The sequence below is a fragment of the Monodon monoceros genome, unplaced genomic scaffold (assembly GCF_005190385.1).
Source record: "Monodon monoceros isolate NGI ecotype Baffin Bay Population unplaced genomic scaffold, NGI_Narwhal_1 Super_Scaffold_21, whole genome shotgun sequence".
Classification (NCBI taxonomy): domain Eukaryota; kingdom Metazoa; phylum Chordata; class Mammalia; order Artiodactyla; family Monodontidae; genus Monodon; species Monodon monoceros.
Window position 1 is genome coordinate 107,287,585 of NW_021703778.1, and position 18,462 is coordinate 107,306,046.

The following is an 18,462-nucleotide window of genomic DNA, read 5'->3' on the forward strand; positions in this document are numbered from 1 at the left end:
AGAAAAGAAGAAAAGGCAAATGTAAAGAAGGGTCCGGGCCACCTCCCAAGCGTGGCCCTACCCATGACAGTAAATGGAGCCCCCGGGGAAAATCCGACCGTGGCAGAAACAAAGTCGGAAGGCTGGATCCCTAAAATCCGAAGAAAAACCAGTCCGCTGATGGGGTTTCTAACAAATACAGGGCATGCGTTTATCCAACCCAGGTTGGCGTGACTTCAGAAGTACGAACTTTGTTTCAACGGGAGCACAGATTTGGGAAGTTTGTTCTGAGGCCGCGTGTACCTGGTAGCTCTCCGGGGCCCCGCGTTCCCGGCGCCGCAGCTCCCGCCGCGGGGACGGTGCGCGGGGAACCACCACTCCCCAGCCCGGGTGAGGCCGGCTCCCTCGGGCAGCCACGCCCGGTCGCCGCACGTCGGGCAACCTCCCCGCGCGCTCCCGCCGCCGCCCTACACTCGTCCTGGCTCCCCTGACGCCGGGGCCGGCGAGGTCCCCGGCCCTCCCCCGGGCTTTCGCGTCTCCCCCGGGGACGGACACGGCATCCAGGTGGCCGAGTCCCGCACCGCGGGGGTGGCGCCTCGGCGCGGCCTCACCCCGGGACGGAGAGGGGGTGAGGGCGGAGCTGGAGGGCCGCCGCCCGGTCCCGGGGGACCAGCTCCCAGCCCCCTCTCCGCGCGCGCCCCCCCGCACAGTGCTCATGCGCGCGGCCCAGCCTTTATAGCGGCCGTGGGAGCCGCGCTTTCCGCACTCGGGCGCAGCCGGGCAGATTCGACTCAGGTGCAGAGTCCCCGGCGTCCGGCGCGGGCGTGCGGGTCCCTGACGCCTGCCTGATCGTGCCTCCCCTTTGTCGCTCCCAGCTTGTCTGTCTGTCTTCAGGGTGCACTCTCCTCCTGGTCCGGGGTTGCACCTCGACTCTGGGTTTGGCTTGATTTGCAGCCGGAGCGTCGCCTCCAGACTGAGAGTGGCACGAGCTCCCGGGCAGCGGCCTCTTCGGTCTCCTCTCCTCGGCCGCCCCTGGGTTTCCAAGGGGTGCGGGATCCCTGAGGGGGCGGGGGGCGGGCGCGGTGTGGTGGGGACGTAGGGGTCTCCGTTCTCGGGGAGCCTCCCTTGCATTCTCCCTCCCTCCCAGGTCCGAGCAGCCCCTAGGCTACCATGTCTGCAGCCTGGATCCCGGTTCTCTGCCTTGGTGGGTACGCGCCCCTCACCGCCCTCTTCCCCTCGCACCAAGCAAGGTGGAGGTGGAGGCTGGAACCAGCCCTCGAGCTGTCCTCTCTTCGCAGGTGTCTGTCTGCTGCTGCTGCTTCCAGAGACCGCGGGCAGCGAGGGAGCCGGTGAGTTGCGGGTTCCCGGGTCCGGGAGCAGGGCTCTGTCCGGGGGTTGCGAGGGGCTGCGGGCCAGCGCGTAGGAACGCACTCAGATGGAGCCCCTGGGCCTTGGCCGGGGGCTGGAGCTATAAGGGTGCGAAGGTTGGAACTGGCGCACCCCATTCATACCTACAGCCCATCTACTCCGGCTTACCCATTTCTCCCTGGGGAAGGGGCTCCTGGGGTCCGATGGGGACGTTCTTCACAAGGTGCGGAGAAGGAAGCCTCCCCCCATCCACACCCACAACCCCGGAGCTTCCTCTCCCCCCAGCAAGCCGAGCAGCGGCAGCAGAAGTGGGGGGTGTTCGTTGAGCCCCACTGAGGAGCGCCGTAGTCCCGGGTGTTCCGCGGAGTTTGGGGTCAGGGAGAGGCCTTCAGACTGTAAGAGAGACAGAGAGAGACTTCGGGAGTGAAAGAGAGGCTTACGTCGTTGTCCCATCTTGTTTGACCCCCTCGCTGTGTTTCCAGGAATGACCCCTATAAAAAAAATAAAAATAAAAATAAAGGCAGCATTTACGGGTCCATTTCATATTCGAGAGAGTCTAAAAGGAGTGTGTTCCACACGTAGAAGTCCGAGTAAGGGTGTGTGGTTCGGTGTGTTTTATACAACATAAAAATCAAACTCTTTTTCAAAATCTATCCTTTATTTTTCTTGAAAGGAGAAAGGAAGGTAAGTATTGCAAAGGGCTGTATTCAGTGCCCCCTCACACAAACACACACTAAAGTCAGTGTTGGCAGCTAAAGGCAGAGCCTCTGGTGCCTCGAAAATGGGAGGAAAATTAAGGCTGTTTGCTAACAGGTATGAAGCTCATAGGTATGAGGCTACTGTTCTTGGTAAGGATTTTAGCTTGCCCAGCAATCTAGAGTGTTTCAGAGCTAAGGAATCAGCATTGTACCTTTCATGGCGTCCTGCCTTCCTTTCCATGGAGGTGTACAGTCCAGGGCTGGGCACAGAGGGCTCTTAGAAGAGGGTCCTTGCAAGAGGCAGGCTTCTCAGTGGGGCAGTATGACCAGACAGCACTACTGTCTTGGAAAAAGAAAAAAAAATTTTTTTAATGATTAACATCTGTTTCAAAAACGTTTGGAAAACATCTGTTTCAAAAAGGTTTGGATAACCACAATTTCCAGTGTTTGGAAAATGGTATTTAAAACCATTATCCTCAATTTAATAGTCACAGTAAATTGATGAATTAATATGTTGTATTAAGTTATCTTGTTACATGTTGCCAAGGGATGGCTGTAACATCTTTTGTAGTAAAAGCTATGATTATTAGTCAGGTTGACCATGTAAAACTTGAGAGTATTAACAGTGCTTTCTAAAACTGCATTCACTGCCTGATATATCTCTCTGGACAGATCTGGAGTGGAAATAAGCAGGTTCAATTCAGATTAAAATGCTCCATTCTGAACGGACTAACTTCTCTGTTTCCTGTCCTGCAGGAGTTACAGAATTTTCCTTGGGCTGTGTGACCTTGGGCAAAATAACCCCATGGCTTTAATTACTTCAGCTGAAAAATGAATGATTGAGCTAAATGACGTTCTGTAAAGTGAAGCACCTTTTTACTGGTTTGCTTAAATTAAAATATAATTTTAATGCGCTGCATTTGAAGAACACTGATATAAATGGCCCTCAGAAGCAACGGATGACTTAGATTTGTGCATGTTTCTATAAAAATGTTCCTCAGAGGTTCAACCCAGATTTAAGATCTTCACCTCAGGCAACTATGTACACAGTTGTAATCAGAGTTGAGGTTCTTATATTTCTAGAATGAATTTAATAAATGGTCAGTGACTAATGTTATTTTCTAATTCTGATATATTTCCAATTATGTATCTCCAAACTGATAAGAACTAAAATTCTCCCATTAGACTTTACAGTGTCTGAGAACTAGATTAAATTGGAAAACTGACTTTTGGCTTGCTAAAATCTGGAATGGTGTGGAACAGTACCTACATCAATATTCTTAACAAGAAGTGTAGAAATTAGGGAAGTAAAATTTCAATCTCATATTCTAGTTCCCCCACCACCACTTCCCTAAATGTCCTAAAAATGGTTTTTACTTCTCTCCTTTCTCTTCAGTTCCCATCGCTATCACATGCTTTACCAGAGGCCTGGACATCAGGAAAGAAAAAGCAGATGTGCTCTGTCCAGGGGGTTGCCCTCTGGAGGAATTCTCCGTGTTTGGGAACATAGTATATGCTTCTGTATCAAGCATATGTGGTGCCGCCATCCACAGGTAAGCTCCAACATGCCAAGGGGAGAGAAATGCAAGTGTGATTATTTCTCTTTCTCTTTAGCCATCTGGACACCCCCTCCCACCTTTTCTTTCTTTTGGTACCAATTTTGGCCATAGAAGATGGATACATTTTTAAGGTTTTCCTGGATATCCTTGAGTCACCAACTACATAAGGGAAGCTTTCTGACTAAAGGCAAATTGCATTATTTCTGGATAGCTAGAGTCCTGTGATTCTAAAAACATTGCTAATCATGTACTATATTACTGAGTTTTTACTGAATGACAGCCATTATTTTAACTTCCACGACGACTCTACAGCTGTACAAGGTAGGTACAATTTTACCCCATTTTACAGATGAGGAAACTGAATTCAGAGAGTTGTCAAGTATCTTGCCCAAGGCCACCACTGTTAGCAAGAGCCAGAGCTGGGGCTGAAAGCCCAGGTCTGCCTCCAGAGCCCATATTCATCACCACTCTTCTGTCCTGTGAGAGAATGGCCAGTATGACACTTTTAAAAAAAAAAAATGAAGTTCAAGGACATGTAGTTTGGGTATTTTAGAAGACTGTTTGGCACTCTTAACTCTGATCCTCTGAGCTGTAGGGAACAGGAAACTGCAAGTGTGTCCTTATTAACACTTAAGAAGTTTCACAGCACAAAACCATTTCCCTAGGTGGATTCTGTACCTGGGTAAGCAAGTTTTTAAAAAGGTTGACAGCATCCTTAGGTGGCTTCCCTGCTGAACTATTTTCTTGATTAATCAGAATAATAGGTGCAGTATGGCAATATAAGTCAGTCAAATGCCCCTGAAAAAGTGTGCATAGAGTCTCAGCTGTTATTCTTGTGTTGCAGGGGGGTAATCAGCAACTCAGGGGGACCCGTAAGAATCTATAGCCTACCAGGTCGAGAAAACTATTCCTCAGTAGTTGCCAATGGCATCCAGTCTCAGACGCTTTCCAGATGGTCTGCTTCTTTCACAGTGACAAGTAGGTACAATTAAAGTGTTCTTACTTTTGTGTAAATATTGTCTCCCCAACCCCCCAAAAAGTTTTCTGCTTTTCTCAGCTCAACCTCTTTGACTCTGATGGAAAAACTTGTGATCAAGACTGGAAGGGTCAACTGTGGGTTAGAGTCAGGGGATCCGAAGGGTTAAGGACACACTCAAGCCAAACTTGGGTAAATGGGAGGAAAATTATCTTGCTGTCAGAAGATGGCAATAGAAAATTGAATTGCCTGCAATCAGAATGCCCTGACATTTACCAAATAACCCTAACTCAAAAAAACGGGTGAATGAATGTGAACTCATTTTATGGTGATCTTTTAAAAATACGATACAATAGCTGAGAATCCATTTTGGTTCTTTGAAACTAGCATGCAGCAATTACTCTTGCAATTGCCATCACTCTATTACATTTATCATCCTATAGAACCCTAAATTAGATTCATTATGCTTTGATGGTAAGGAAGGAAGAGGAAAAAATAGTCTTCTCTTTATTTTAACAGAAGGCAAAAGTGGTACCCAGGAAGCCACAGGACAAGCAGTGTCCACAGCACGTCCAGCAATAGGTATGAAATATGGAACCTATCTCCTAGTTGCCTGGCACAGCATTAGGAAGTTATAAATAAGTGTTATTGACAAAAGCTTTCCTTTTTTAAAATATTGAAACACAAAGCAAATACCTTTACTGGTATATTGTATAGGGAAACTTTCAATTTTATATTTCAAATTACTTATTCTTCTTTTATTTTCATTGATAAACTCTACTGCTAGACATTCTCTTGAAGTCCTACCATTTCTCCCTGATTTGATAAACTATGCCTAGAAACTGGTCTAAGTAAAAGTACCATGAACTTCTAGTTCCATTTGTCATATGAATAAAAGAAATGAGTGCGTGTCTATTTGAGGAATAGCCAGGGATCTCCCTTTCTAAGACTGTGGCAATTTTAAAGTCAAAGAAATGAAGAACATTAGAATCTAACTCTGAGTTTCCAATCCTACCTCAACTGTGGGTTTGGGATATCAAAGTCCTGGATTGGAGGCATATTAAATATGTAGGTCTACTACAGTCCTGACTTGTTTTTTTGTTGGGGCATTGCTTTCCTTGTCCAGAAAATCATGAGGAAATTATTTTTTTTTAAAAGTATTTTCAAGAATGACACTCCTTATCATGAGCTTTTCCCTTGTGGGTCTCTTTCTATGGAACTGTCTTCCTTTTGCTAATGCCAGGTGCTTTTTTTTGTTTCAGGTAAACGACTAAAGAAAACACCGGAGAAGAAAACTGGCAATAAGGGTAAGAGTCCGGATATCCATTTGGGAATATAACATTTTCTCTCTCTCCCTCCCTTCTCTTGAAACTGCTAATGGAAAGACTTGTTTGGGTGTTCACAGACTGTAAAGCAGACATTGCATTTCTGATCGATGGAAGTTTTAATATCGGGCAACGCCGATTTAATCTACAGAAGAATTTTGTTGGGAAAGTGGCTCTAATGTTAGGAATTGGAACAGAAGGACCACACGTGGGCCTTGTTCAAGCCAGGTACCAACCTTGTTAAAATGGGAGGAGACTTGAATGATGTCTTGAATGATGAAAAATGATCAGTCCTTTTAGTGGGTACATACATTTCAGTTCAATATAAACAAATTGAGGTGTGGACAGTCTGGATTCCCAAATTATGAAGTCAGAATTTAAGACTGCCTGAGCAGACTGGGTAGGTATAAGTGCTTCCTTTTTGGAATAAAAGGATTTAGAGAATTATATGCTATCTATTTGAGGACCAGAAGGTAGGCGAAAAGTCTTGTTGCTCATACAGATTACTTCTGCACATCTGCTCTGCTCAATTCCTAATTTCTCTTCCCTGAAGGAGGAAGCAGTGATGTTTATTTCTCCTATTTGGTCATTATTCTTTTTAGCTCTTTCCATATTCCCTTGATTGGAAATCTGAAGCTTAACCTTTTATTTATTGTATAGTAGTGTTTATTCATGTCTTTTAGGATTATCATATGCTCATTAGAGAAAGCTTGAAAAACATATAAAACTCAAAGAAAAAAAATTTCCCAAATATACCCCCTCTGCGATAATCAATGTAAAATGTTGTATTTCCTTTCAGTATTTTAAGAAAATATTTGATGGTACATATGTGTGTATTTCTTTTTCAAAAGCTCAGATTATATCAAAAGCTCAGATTATATCAAAATACTGATGCTCACAATACTGAGCATTGTGAGCTCAGTATCACAAATATTCTTCAAAAAATGATGTTTTGTAATGTTCCTTAGCATGATTTATTTAACCATTCTATTGTTTTTTCACAATTACACTGTGCATCCTTGTGTCATCCTTGTGCCATCTCTGATAAATTCATTTGGCTAGATTCCCAGAAGTGAGATTGGGTCAAAGGGTTCTGACATTTTTTTGTGTGTGTGTGTGTGTGTCACGCGGGCCTCTCACTGTTGTGGCCTCTCCCGTTGCGGAGCACAGGCTCCGGACGCACAGGCTCAGCGGCCATGGCTCACGGACCTAGCCGCTCCGCGGCATGTGGGATCCTCCCGGTCCGGGGCACGAACCCGTGTCTCCTACATCGGCAGGCGGACTCTCAACCACTGCGCCACCAGGGAAGCCCGGGTTCTGACATTTTTAAGGCTTCTGAAATAAACAGTTAAATTGCTTTCTAGAAAGTTGATTCAGTTTAAACTACTATCAGCTGTGTGTAAGGGTGTCACAAGTAGGATTACAAATATTTATATTTCTATTGTTCTTATCTTGTTTTTTACAATTGGTTCTTAGAATTTTTTTTTGGTGTAAGAATCATTAACTTTGTTGATTTATACATAATTTAACCATTGTCCCATATCTTAAAAAAATGAGCTTCTTATTCCATTCATTTGTGATATCAATTTATAACTTTAGACAAATGTTTCTTTGATCCATATGTTAATTCTAACATCTTTTCTACAATGCTTTGATTATTGTAGCTTTATTGTATATTTTAACATCTCATAAGGCAAATTCCCCTCAATATTTTTCTTCTAATATTTTTTCTTTGCTGTTTTTACCTAACTCTTTTTCAAGAGGAAAGCTACACTACTTTGTAGGCGCATACAAAGACTAGCTTCTTTATAAACTTCCTGATTTACGATTTTTCTATTTTAGGAAGAATATTAGAATAGATAAACTATGTCAAGAGTTTATATTTAAGTAGAATAAGAGAATGTCTCATTAAGGATGCAAAAATAAGACTAAATCTCATAAATAATAATTTGGATAGTTGAAAAGTGACCATAAAAATGAAAAGGTTATCGACTCATGAAAACTGATTTTGTGACCCAACCATTACACCAAGTATACAGAAATCATGCCACCAGGTATGCAGAAATACAATGAGTGCTATTTCCTTCAGAAATCTTGACTTAGTGGCAATTGATAATGCTAAGATCTTAAAATTTTGCACTGATGAAATTTTGACTTATCTAAAAGTTTTAAACACAAAAATTGTGCTTTAACTGTTTTCACTCAACATGGTCTCTAATGAACACAGAGTAAGTTATAAAAGCTGAAATTCTTTTACTATTAGATATGAAAAATCCCAAATCTATTAAAATACACATAATTGTAAGATTAGCAAATGTCAATATCATTTATCATAAGAAAAATTCAATATTATAATACTTTATAATTTGTTTCCTTGTAAGTTTTCTCATTTTAAAAATGTTGGCCTTGGTGTCACTGAAATTGCCTCTTCTGACCAGAGACCTGGGTTAATAGACCCAGACTATTCAGGGCTTCCAAGGTCCCCCACCGAAGCAGACCTAGACTCACCCCCAGCTATGTTCCAACTATCTGGTGCCCATCTCTGCAGATTTCCATTAAGCCCAGTGCCCTGAGCCACCCGGTTTCAGGTGCTTCATATAGTTTAGAAGCCAGACAAACCTGAATTTAAAATGTGGTTATGTTTTGTTGGGTAAATTACCTAGGTGTTCTGGGCCTCCATTTATGTAATAGGGATAATAATTCCTACCTTGTACAGTTATGATGAAATGAGATTATACATGTAGTATGTATTTAGCATATTACCCAGAATACAATAAACCCTCAAGGTAGCAGTTGTTTTTGTTACATATTTTGAAAGACCCCTAAAAATTCAAGTAAGGATGCAATATACCCTAGTTGGCTGTATGCTGTGGAATTAAGAAACTTAGGTATTGTCCAATTTAAAGACTTTTTTTAAGGTATATAATATTGCTTGTTTGTTTTACATTTCCAATTCTCCCTGGATAACATTTTTTCCCTTTTTTGCCTAGTGAACATCCCAAAATAGAATTTTACTTGAAAAACTTTACATCAGCCAAAGATGTTTTGTTTGCCATAAAGGAAGTAGGTTTCAGAGGGGGTAATACCAATACAGGTAAGTAGACTTCGGCATCTGGGATGTAACACAGAGAGGGTTATGAATGATCAGACATGTAAGACAGTATTATGCTATTTTATATAAGCAGAAGTGAAACTCTTCTTCCTGGCACTGATCTTGGTTAGGTCTGCACTTGATATCTGAGATATTTAATTTATAATGGAAAATGTACCAAAGGGTTTATTGGTATTGCTCATTTTAAAAAATATAAGACGTTGTGACTTATAATCCTCAGGTAGGGCAGATGTCACTTTAGAGAAGTACCTGTTTAGAATATTTAAAAGAAGCAAAGATCAACAGACTCATCTAATGAATGCAGATGTGACAGAAAGAACTAAAATAGAATGCTGGACCTTCTGAGGGGAGACTTCTTGTTCTGAGCCTGTAGAGGTACTCGTCAGTCACTAAGGGGCTAGATAGAGAGCACAAGTACAGAGGTGGGAGTCAGGTTTATGTTTCTGACTGGTGATTGATGTAAGGAAAGGAAATGTAACGCTCTGGGAGGTAGGTGATGGAAGAAATGTGGGTTGTGAAGACAAAAAATAGGCATGATGGATAATTAAACTTTCCCATCTGATGCACGTGTTAAAGAACTGAGTTCTATATAAGTTAAATTCTTAAACTTGGAGGCATCAAGTTTGTACAGGGAAATAGAAGTGTCATTTTAAGCAGTGGTGCCATTCCAGTTTGCTTCTTTTTCAAACCTAGGAAAAGCCTTGAAGCACACCGCCCAGAAATTCTTCACAGCAGACACTGGAGCGAGAAAAGGGATTCCCAAAGTGGTGGTGGTATTCATTGATGGCTGGCCTTCTGATGACATTGAGGAAGCAGGCATTGTGGCCAGAGAGTTTGGTGTCAATGTATTTATAGTTTCTGTGGCTAAGCCTATCCCTGAGGAACTGGGAATGGTTCAGGATGTTGCATTTGTTGACAAGGTATGGAGTTGAGAGTGTCTTCTGTTATAGTAGTGATTCAGTTTGGGACCTCTAGGCGTAGTGCTGACTGGACCATATCTGGATTAACTTTGAAGATTCAAGATTTAAAGTTTTCATAATTTTAAAGAAACAACTTTTGATTCCTTTGGTTATTTTTTATGTGTCTCTCCCATTAGGCTGTCTGTCGGAGTAATGGCTTCTTCTCTTACTACATGCCCAATTGGTTTGGCACCACAAAATACGTAAAACCTCTGGTACAGAAGCTCTGCACTCATGAGCAAATGGTGTGCAGCAAGACCTGTTATAACTCAGTGAACATTGCCTTTCTAATTGATGGCTCCAGTAGTGTTGGAGAAAGTAATTTCCGCCTCATTCTTGAATTTGTTTCCAACATAGCTAAGATTTTTGAAATCTCAGACATTGGTGCCAAGATAGCTGCCGTACAGTTCACCTACGATCAGCGCACAGAATTCAGTTTCACTGACTATAGCACCAAAGAGAATGTCCTAGCCGTTATCAGAAGCATCCGCTATATGAGTGGTGGGACAGCTACTGGTGATGCCATTTCCTTTACTGTTAGAAATGTGTTTGGTCCCATGAGGGACAGCCCCAACAAGAACTTCCTGGTAATTGTCACAGATGGGCAGTCCTATGATGATGTTCGAGGGCCTGCTGCTGCTGCACATGATGCAGGTAAGGTCCTTGTCCTTTGTCTGGGAAGGGAACTGGGGAGAGGTTCAGTGAATTTTAGGAGTAAATATAAACTTAAGTGTTTGTTTGATTGAACAAACATCTACAGGATGGCAGTCATTGTTCTAAGAGTTTTACCCAGTATTAACTGATTTAATTGTCAAAGCAGCCCTACTAAATCTTATTCTACAGATAAGGAAACAAACTTTCCCAAATCACACACCTAGTAAGTGGTAAGGCCAGTATTAAAATCCAGGCAGGGATCTCCCTGGTAGGCCAGTGGTTAAGGCTCTGTACTTCCACTGCAGGGAGTGTGGGTTCGATCCCTGGTCGGGGAGCTAAGATCCCCCATGCTGTGTGATGTGGCCAAAAAAGTAAAAAAATAAATGTTTTGTAATCCTCTAAAAAAACCCAAAACAAAACCCAGGTAAGTGTGGCTGAATCCTTACCTAACCACTGCATTTTGGGGAGAATTGCCATGAGAGCTATGTCATATGTCAAGGAAATGATACAGGTGTTCATGTTTGGCTCAAACTTGGAATATATAACCCCTCAATTACAGTTTATCATAACTTACTATGAATCTGCTATTTGATAATTTATCCTTTTTTTTAGTAGTTTTCAGTCTGCCATGAGTTTTCTAAGATCACCAATTAAGACTTTAACCCTATTCCACTTAGATTTCCTTTTCAGTGTCTTTTATCCCCCTTGAGATAATGAAACACTTATAAAAGGGTATAAAAAGGTTCTTTCTCTTACACCAACCTTAATATTACCTTTGGTAAAGGCCACTAGTTCCTGAAGACATTAGCATGTGTGTTGCTGAGATCAACAGGCCAAGAAAAAGCTGAGGTTCCCTTTCCTGGGATAAAAACGGAGTGATTGGGAGTCCAATAATATATATATATATATATACATATATATGTATATATATAAATATATATATAAAATATATTTATTTATATATAAATATATATATATATATATATTTTTTTTGCGGTACGTGGGCCTCTCACTGCTGTGGCCTCTCCCATGGCGGAGCACAGGCTCCGGACGCACAGGCTCAGCGGCCATGGCCCACGGGCCCAGCCGCTCCGTGGCATGTGGGATGCTCCCGGACCGGGGCACGAACCCGTGTCCTCTGCATCGGCAGGTGGACTCCCAACCACTGCGCCACCAGGGAAGCCCCCAATAATATTTAAAAAAACAAAAATGCTAACTTGGGAGGGGGAGAATGAAGAGCCTTACATTTTTCTATACTCCTCTGTACTTCCTTTTCCCTATTTAATTCCTAATGACTTTTGCTTTTATACATTTATTAGCACCTCTGCTAGTGCACTTGTGTACTTTTATAGGTATTGATGGAATACTGTTTTTATTAAGTAGAATAGAGAATGGATACCTGCAATTTAAGCTATATATACAATGGCTTATTTTTATACATCTGTCTTAATGTATTCTTCAACTAACTTATGTTGAAGACCTTTTTGCTATCATACTCCTTAAAAGTGTAGCTTACTGAACTTGTGGTTAACAGGATTGGATTCAGGCTACATAAAGTGAACTAAATAAATTCAAATATATTCTCCCTATGTGATTAATTGAACTTCAGGAGGTTGGGCCGCACTATTTTCATGAAAGTTATCCTTTAGTGATAGCAAAGTGAAAGTTAGCAAAAGCTAACCTTAAGATAGGATAGGTGTTCAGGGCTAGGGCACAGCTGTTTTGGTTTTTTAACTGTAATTATATACTAGGCCTGAGCTTGACAATCTGAGCTTGAATGTAGAATTAAAAGTGAAGAAAACTGAAGGGGAGAAATTTTTTTGACTTCTTTCGCCAGGGAGAGGGGAGGATTAGCTGGTGATGATAAATCAGTAATTGTTTCAAGCAGCTTTTACATCATCGAAACCTGCTTTATTTATGTCTTAAGTATTCACAACTCTGTTATACCACTAGAAGGGTGATGAAGCTTTGGATAGAAGGGAGTAACTATTTCAGAAACTCTCAAAATTTTATGCGGGATTTCCTCCAGTACATAGATGGTAGTCTACACTTCATAGACATTTTTTGGCGGGTTTTGTTACTTTGGCTGCGCTGTGCAGCATGCAGGATGTTAGTTCCCCAACCAGAAATCAAACCCGTGCCCCCTACAGTGGAAGCATGGAGTCTTAACCACTGGACTGCCAGGCAAGTCCCTGGCTGTTTTCATCAGAAAACTTTTGCTTTGGGATTAAAGACTGTCAATTTTTTTTTTTTTAATAACTTTATTTTTGGCCACATTGGGTCTTCACTGCTGTTTGCGGGCTTTGTTTAGTTGCTGCGAGTGGGGTCTACTCTATGCTAGAGTGCGTGGGCTTCTCATTGCAGTGGCTTCTCTTGTTGCGGAGCATGGGCTCTAGGCACGTGGGCCTCAGCAGTTGTGGCTCGCGGGCTCTAGAGCACAGGCTGAGTAGCTGTGGCACACAGGCTTAGTTGCTCCGGGGCATGTGGGATCTTCCCGGATCAGGGCTTGAACCAGTGCTCCCTGCATTGGCAGGCAGATTCCTAACTACTGCGCCACCAGAGAAGTCCCTGTCAATTTCTTACTATTGGCCAGTTTGCTAATGCAACATATACTGAAATGGGAGAAACAATTATCACTCACAGAGGACTTGTCACCGTTCCCCAGACAAGGCAAGAGCCTTAGAAAACTTTCATCATTTATATATCCCATCTTCTGTGTCATTCTTTCTTGCTCTATTATACTGGCTATGACTCCAGTATAACAATTAATTGTGATGATAGCAGGTTGTCCTTCCTCATGCCAAACTCTTGAGTAGTTTTCACCATTTCGCTAAGTATGTTTGCTGTAGGGTTTGTTCTTGTCTTTAGATATCAGGTTAAGAAAGCTTCCTTCTCTTTCTAGCTTACTGTGTACTATCATGAATGGATGTTAAACTTTATCAAATTATTTTTTTCTTTCAGCGATCATATGACTTATCTCTGTTAAGGTGGTAAACTGCACTGATGGCAAAACCTGTGGTTTTGACCCAACTGTTTAGCCATTCTCATCACGATTACTGCTAAAACCAGCCCAACAATTTGGTACAGGGGATTTAGTTCTTCAGGCATTACAAGGCAGTTTTGTCTGCAACTATGTACTAATGTGTGAAAAATATATACACGTAATTTTATACATAAGCTGGAACTTGGTTTTAATTGACTTAAAAATACTTCTATTGTAGGTATCACCATCTTCTCTGTTGGTGTGGCTTGGGCACCTCTGGATGACCTGAAAGATATGGCCTCTAAACCAAAGGAGTCGCATGTTTTCTTCACAAGAGAGTTCACAGGATTAGAACCAATTGTTTCTGATGTCATCAGAGGCATCTGTAGAGATTTCTTAGAATCCCAGCAATAATGGTGACATTTTGACAACTGAAAGAAAAAGTGCAAGGGGATGTATAAGTTGTTTTTAGTAATACTGAAATACTATATAGCATACTAAGATCAGACACAAAACTATTATACTAAAGATGGCAAAAATGTAAGCAAGTAAGCATTCATTTAAAGCTGCCTTCTAATTACAGTTCAGACTCCATTGTTCAAAACACTCTGCTGAGGCTTCATAATCACGAACCTTAGAAACTCAGGAAAGAGGAGATACCGTAGATTATAATTTTAAGAGTTCTATTTTAACATGCATATTAAATGTATAGATATGCAAATTCTATAGTTCAATAAAAGCAGCTGATATTTAGACCAAAAGCAACATTCCTTCTCTAATTCTGTATTACACATATAAGGAAAATGAGAAACAAACAGAAAACAGCTCAACTTAGTTCAAATATATATTGACCCAAGTAGATGTTGTCTTAAAACCAGTCAACAATCTGGTTTTAAGATCTTACTTAACATACTAAAAGTTACTTAACATACTAAAAGTTATAATTACAGACGAAATGGAAGCTATTTAGGTATCAAGCCTCTTTTGTAGTGTACTTTCATAATAACAACAAATATCACACTGAACAAGACTGAAGAATTGCCTGGCATTTTTCTATTTATAGCCTTAATTTTATACGTGTATTGATGTATTTGGCTTATACTCTAAAAGTCAACCATGTATTGAAAAAAATATTAAGTTGGTAAATTTTTACTTACACTTGTGTTTACTTATAAACACTTAGCTTTAAAGAAAAGCACACCTTTCAAAGAGGAGAACTGCAGGAAAGAATATTCTACTTTGACTATTTAAGCAATAAAACTGCTAGTGACTATTATTCTAAGGTCCCTTACTTATTATTCCAAGTGTCTCCCCCTAGGGCATGGTAAAAATTCTATTGACACATTAACCACTTCGTGTGGAAAGACCGAGTTTTTTTCTTAAAATCATGCAATAAGATTAAATATATTTATTTTCTGTTCCAATTACTTATTGAATGCCTACTGTTTTAGGCATTATGCACAGCCAGTACCAGGTTAAACAGTTGATTACTTGGTTCAACAAAGTTGTTTTGTAATTAATAGTATTTTTACTTAAACATCCTTGTGAAGTTGGTTCCTAAGAAAAGTGATCAAAACTCCCTTTATGTAACTATCATTACCTCACCAAGAACTCTCCTCTCCGACGGAAGTGCTGTCATATCTTATCCTGCCCGTCTTCTCTAAGGACAGGATCTATCCTCTCATTCATCTGCACACTCTATTTCCCATCACACATACACTGATCCTATCTGAAATGGTTTACAACCAGTTGACCTGAAAAAGGTGTTAACTGGTTGGAAAATTTATACTCCAACAAATCTTTTAACAATTTTACAGCTTGTGTAAAAGCTTACGTATCAGAGAGCAGAACCGAAATTGCCTTTGACACTACATAAAAATTTGACCAAAGAGAATATGGGAAGTCATGACTCCCCTGACCGCCACTGCCCCCACCGTTTATAAAGCTACAAATATGACCGATTCATGTAACGAGGAGAATTTTAACAACACAAACGGGTTTAACATGTTTTCTTCCCAATAAATAGACAACTTTCAGCTGAGAATACCACTCCTTAAAAAATTAAATGAAAACCCAGCCTCTAGTCATTAGCTCTTTAAAAAATTTTATAAAGAACAAAGTTTTGAGGTAACAAGGGAAGCTAATATTTTGACTTAAAGAGCAAGAGAGTAGAAGTGAACACTTTATATTTAAGTTACTGTTAATTATTTTTTAAAACTAAACATAATCAAGATAGAGTTAACAGCTAAAAATAGAGTAAAAGGATTTTTTAAAAGATATAATTCAACTTTGCAAGCATGCCTAAATTTGTTATGCTAGCCTATTTATAAGCCTTAATGCATTAAATGAGATGTTGGTCTTCAGTGGATAACTTACTTTGAAATATGGAAAAAGTACATGAATAAATATGAAAAGAGCAGAATATGATTAAATATTGGGAAAGTCGACATATTAAAAAGTTTGTATATAAAAATACTCAAACTTTATGTATAAAGCACCATTTAATAGTCAAATGAATCTACATAATTTCCCATTAAGTCACAAATGGAAGCACACAAATAAGATATTCTTTTTGCATCCTTTTAGTCTCTTCCAAATGTTTAATATTGTAGAGAAAATACAGCCAAAGTAGATAAAAATAAACATATATACTATTTTTATTCATTTCAGTTTTAATACATTTCAAAAAAGATGAATGTTTATGCATTGCAATGATGACAATCACATTTCAGTTCAACAGTAATGCATTGGCTTGGAACAGCTGCCAGAAACAATACTAGCTTTGGAAAGCTTGTTCCTAAATTATTTAAAAAAAAAAAAAAAAGAGGGAAGAGAAAAATGCCTCTTTAATTTGTTCATTAAGTTGAATGTTCAATTCAGAAAACCAAAAAAACAATACTTTAAGAAAATTTCTGAAAACTTTTAGTGTTTCACCAGCAATGACTAAAATTGACATTTCGATTTTTATGGTAGGTGACAGAATTTCTCAATGTACATACAATGTAATGTTCTTTTTTTTTTGAAGTAGGCATTCAAATAGAATTTTGTCACGTTAAGTTTTCTAATGTTACCTTCTAATTGCATTTGCAATTCCCTTCAAAGAAAAAGGATTATTACCTTGTTGAAGGAAAAGTTTGAAGATATTAATACTTAACATTTATGAGGATAACTTTTAATTAATGAACAATGCAATGTTTATTCTCTGCTGAACTTTTCTGTGGGAAACAGGTTTGGCTAGATAGGAAAGACAACACTATTAATTGAAATTCAGATTTAATAAAGTAATAGGGTATCTTAAGGAAATGATTTAAAACTGCATATCTGCTGGTTTTGTTTTTTGGTTATTTTGAATTATCTAACTTACTTCAATAGAAGATTTTTAAATCCCCAAATTGGGTGAAATACTTAGAAAGGCATTCTTAACAGTATTAACTGTTCTAATCTTATTAGAGTATCAATAAACAGTATAAAGTTTAAAAGAACAGCATAAAAATGAAGGACTCACTGAGAAATCATCTCCATTTCCTACTTTAATGGAGAGTAAAGTATTGCACTTTATTATTCAACACAAAATAATGTAGCCAACAGTAACATACAGGTACACAATTTAATATTTATTATATGCATTTTATATACATTATTTTTCAACAGCTGTACGTTCGCTATGTGGTACAATCTTAAAAATTTGCTGATTCATAGTTTGTAAAACAAAAACCTTACAAAACTCATCAAAACTCGCAAACTGATCAGAAAAGTTTTTTGGAAGACTAGAAAAAATACTTTATTGTCTTAATCATGCATTACACAAACAAAATCTTTAGTTACACCATAAAATTAAGCACATCTGAAAAAATAAAACAGGGATAACTAGTCCAAACACAGCAGATTTCCGTATCCTGATTCAACTATTTTTGTATCCTATTTGTAATGCAAATAAAATTTTACTCCAAATATTTTAAAACAAGATAGTTTTCTCTGGAATCATGGTAAACCAAGATATGTAACTGGGGGGAGTCACCTTGGTTTGTAACTTAAACTATAAAATACTCCATTTTTAGTCTATTTTAGACTATTCAAAGAGTTCCAAAATAGATATACAGGTTCCTTTAGCACATTAATAAAAGGATATAAAGACCAACAAAAAGTGAAATAAATAATAGGCTATTAGCAAGATGGATAATCCTTGATAAATAAACTTGTAAATACAGTAAGATGTACAAAATATCACATAGTGATAGGATGCCAAGATTAGTTTTTTTTTTCTTTTTTAAGAGTTCATTTGGAGTACTAAACCCCACCGTTTCATTTTAATACACTTAATAGTCCTTGGTTTAAGAAGACAGTTATGTGATGTTGAAGGTGATTTAGCATCTTTATGGAAAGACTTAGCTGAGCTGTACTACGCAAAAGAAGGAAAGAGTGTGCTTACACGGCAGCGGGTCAGTGAGATCTCTGTGTTTCAGGGTTGTATAATGCAGAAAAACTTCAATACAATCTTGAGCACTGTTGTGACAGGCTAAATATATAAAAAGACTTATAAAAACTAGAATTTTATCCAAACATTTTGTGCAACTAATGCTAAAATATTTTAAGTTAAATTTTCTTTTTTATTTTTTTTAAAGCAAAATAAGTTTAAAAGGGTATCTGTGGCATTCAACTGATAAACAGAAGATCACTAAGAGATGAAAAAAAGCTACTCTTGGAGCTCACTTCCCCCCAACAAGAGCACCACATTCCTAACCCTAAGGCAGCACACAGAGTCCAAAATAAAAGTCTTTTTGTAAGATCAGACTCCACACTGGCTTAAAGATACCTAAAAGACAGACATACGCTCAGTTCATATCCAGTA

The 18,462-nt window shown here is 39.5% G+C and overlaps 1 protein-coding gene across 2 annotated transcripts; it reads left to right on the top strand.

Moving 5' to 3' along the window:
• Positions 1–1,075: 1,075 nt before the first annotated feature.
• COCH (cochlin) lies at positions 1,076–18,380 on the top strand. Of its 2 annotated transcripts, none has more exons than XM_029239664.1 (11): positions 1,076–1,183; positions 1,278–1,328; positions 3,442–3,598; positions 4,449–4,582; positions 5,100–5,162; positions 5,843–5,887; positions 5,986–6,133; positions 8,896–8,999; positions 9,711–9,937; positions 10,114–10,630; positions 18,236–18,380. In XM_029239664.1, exons 1-11 carry the CDS (start codon positions 1,150–1,152, stop codon positions 18,241–18,243), a joined length of 1,488 nt encoding a protein of 495 aa, XP_029095497.1. In that variant the 5' UTR covers positions 1,076–1,149; the 3' UTR covers positions 18,244–18,380. The 2 variants fall into 2 exon arrangements, with proteins under 2 accessions (XP_029095497.1, XP_029095496.1); XM_029239663.1 differs by lacking the exon at positions 18,236–18,380 and adding an exon at positions 13,852–15,031.
• The last annotated feature ends 82 nt before the right edge of the window (positions 18,381–18,462 follow it).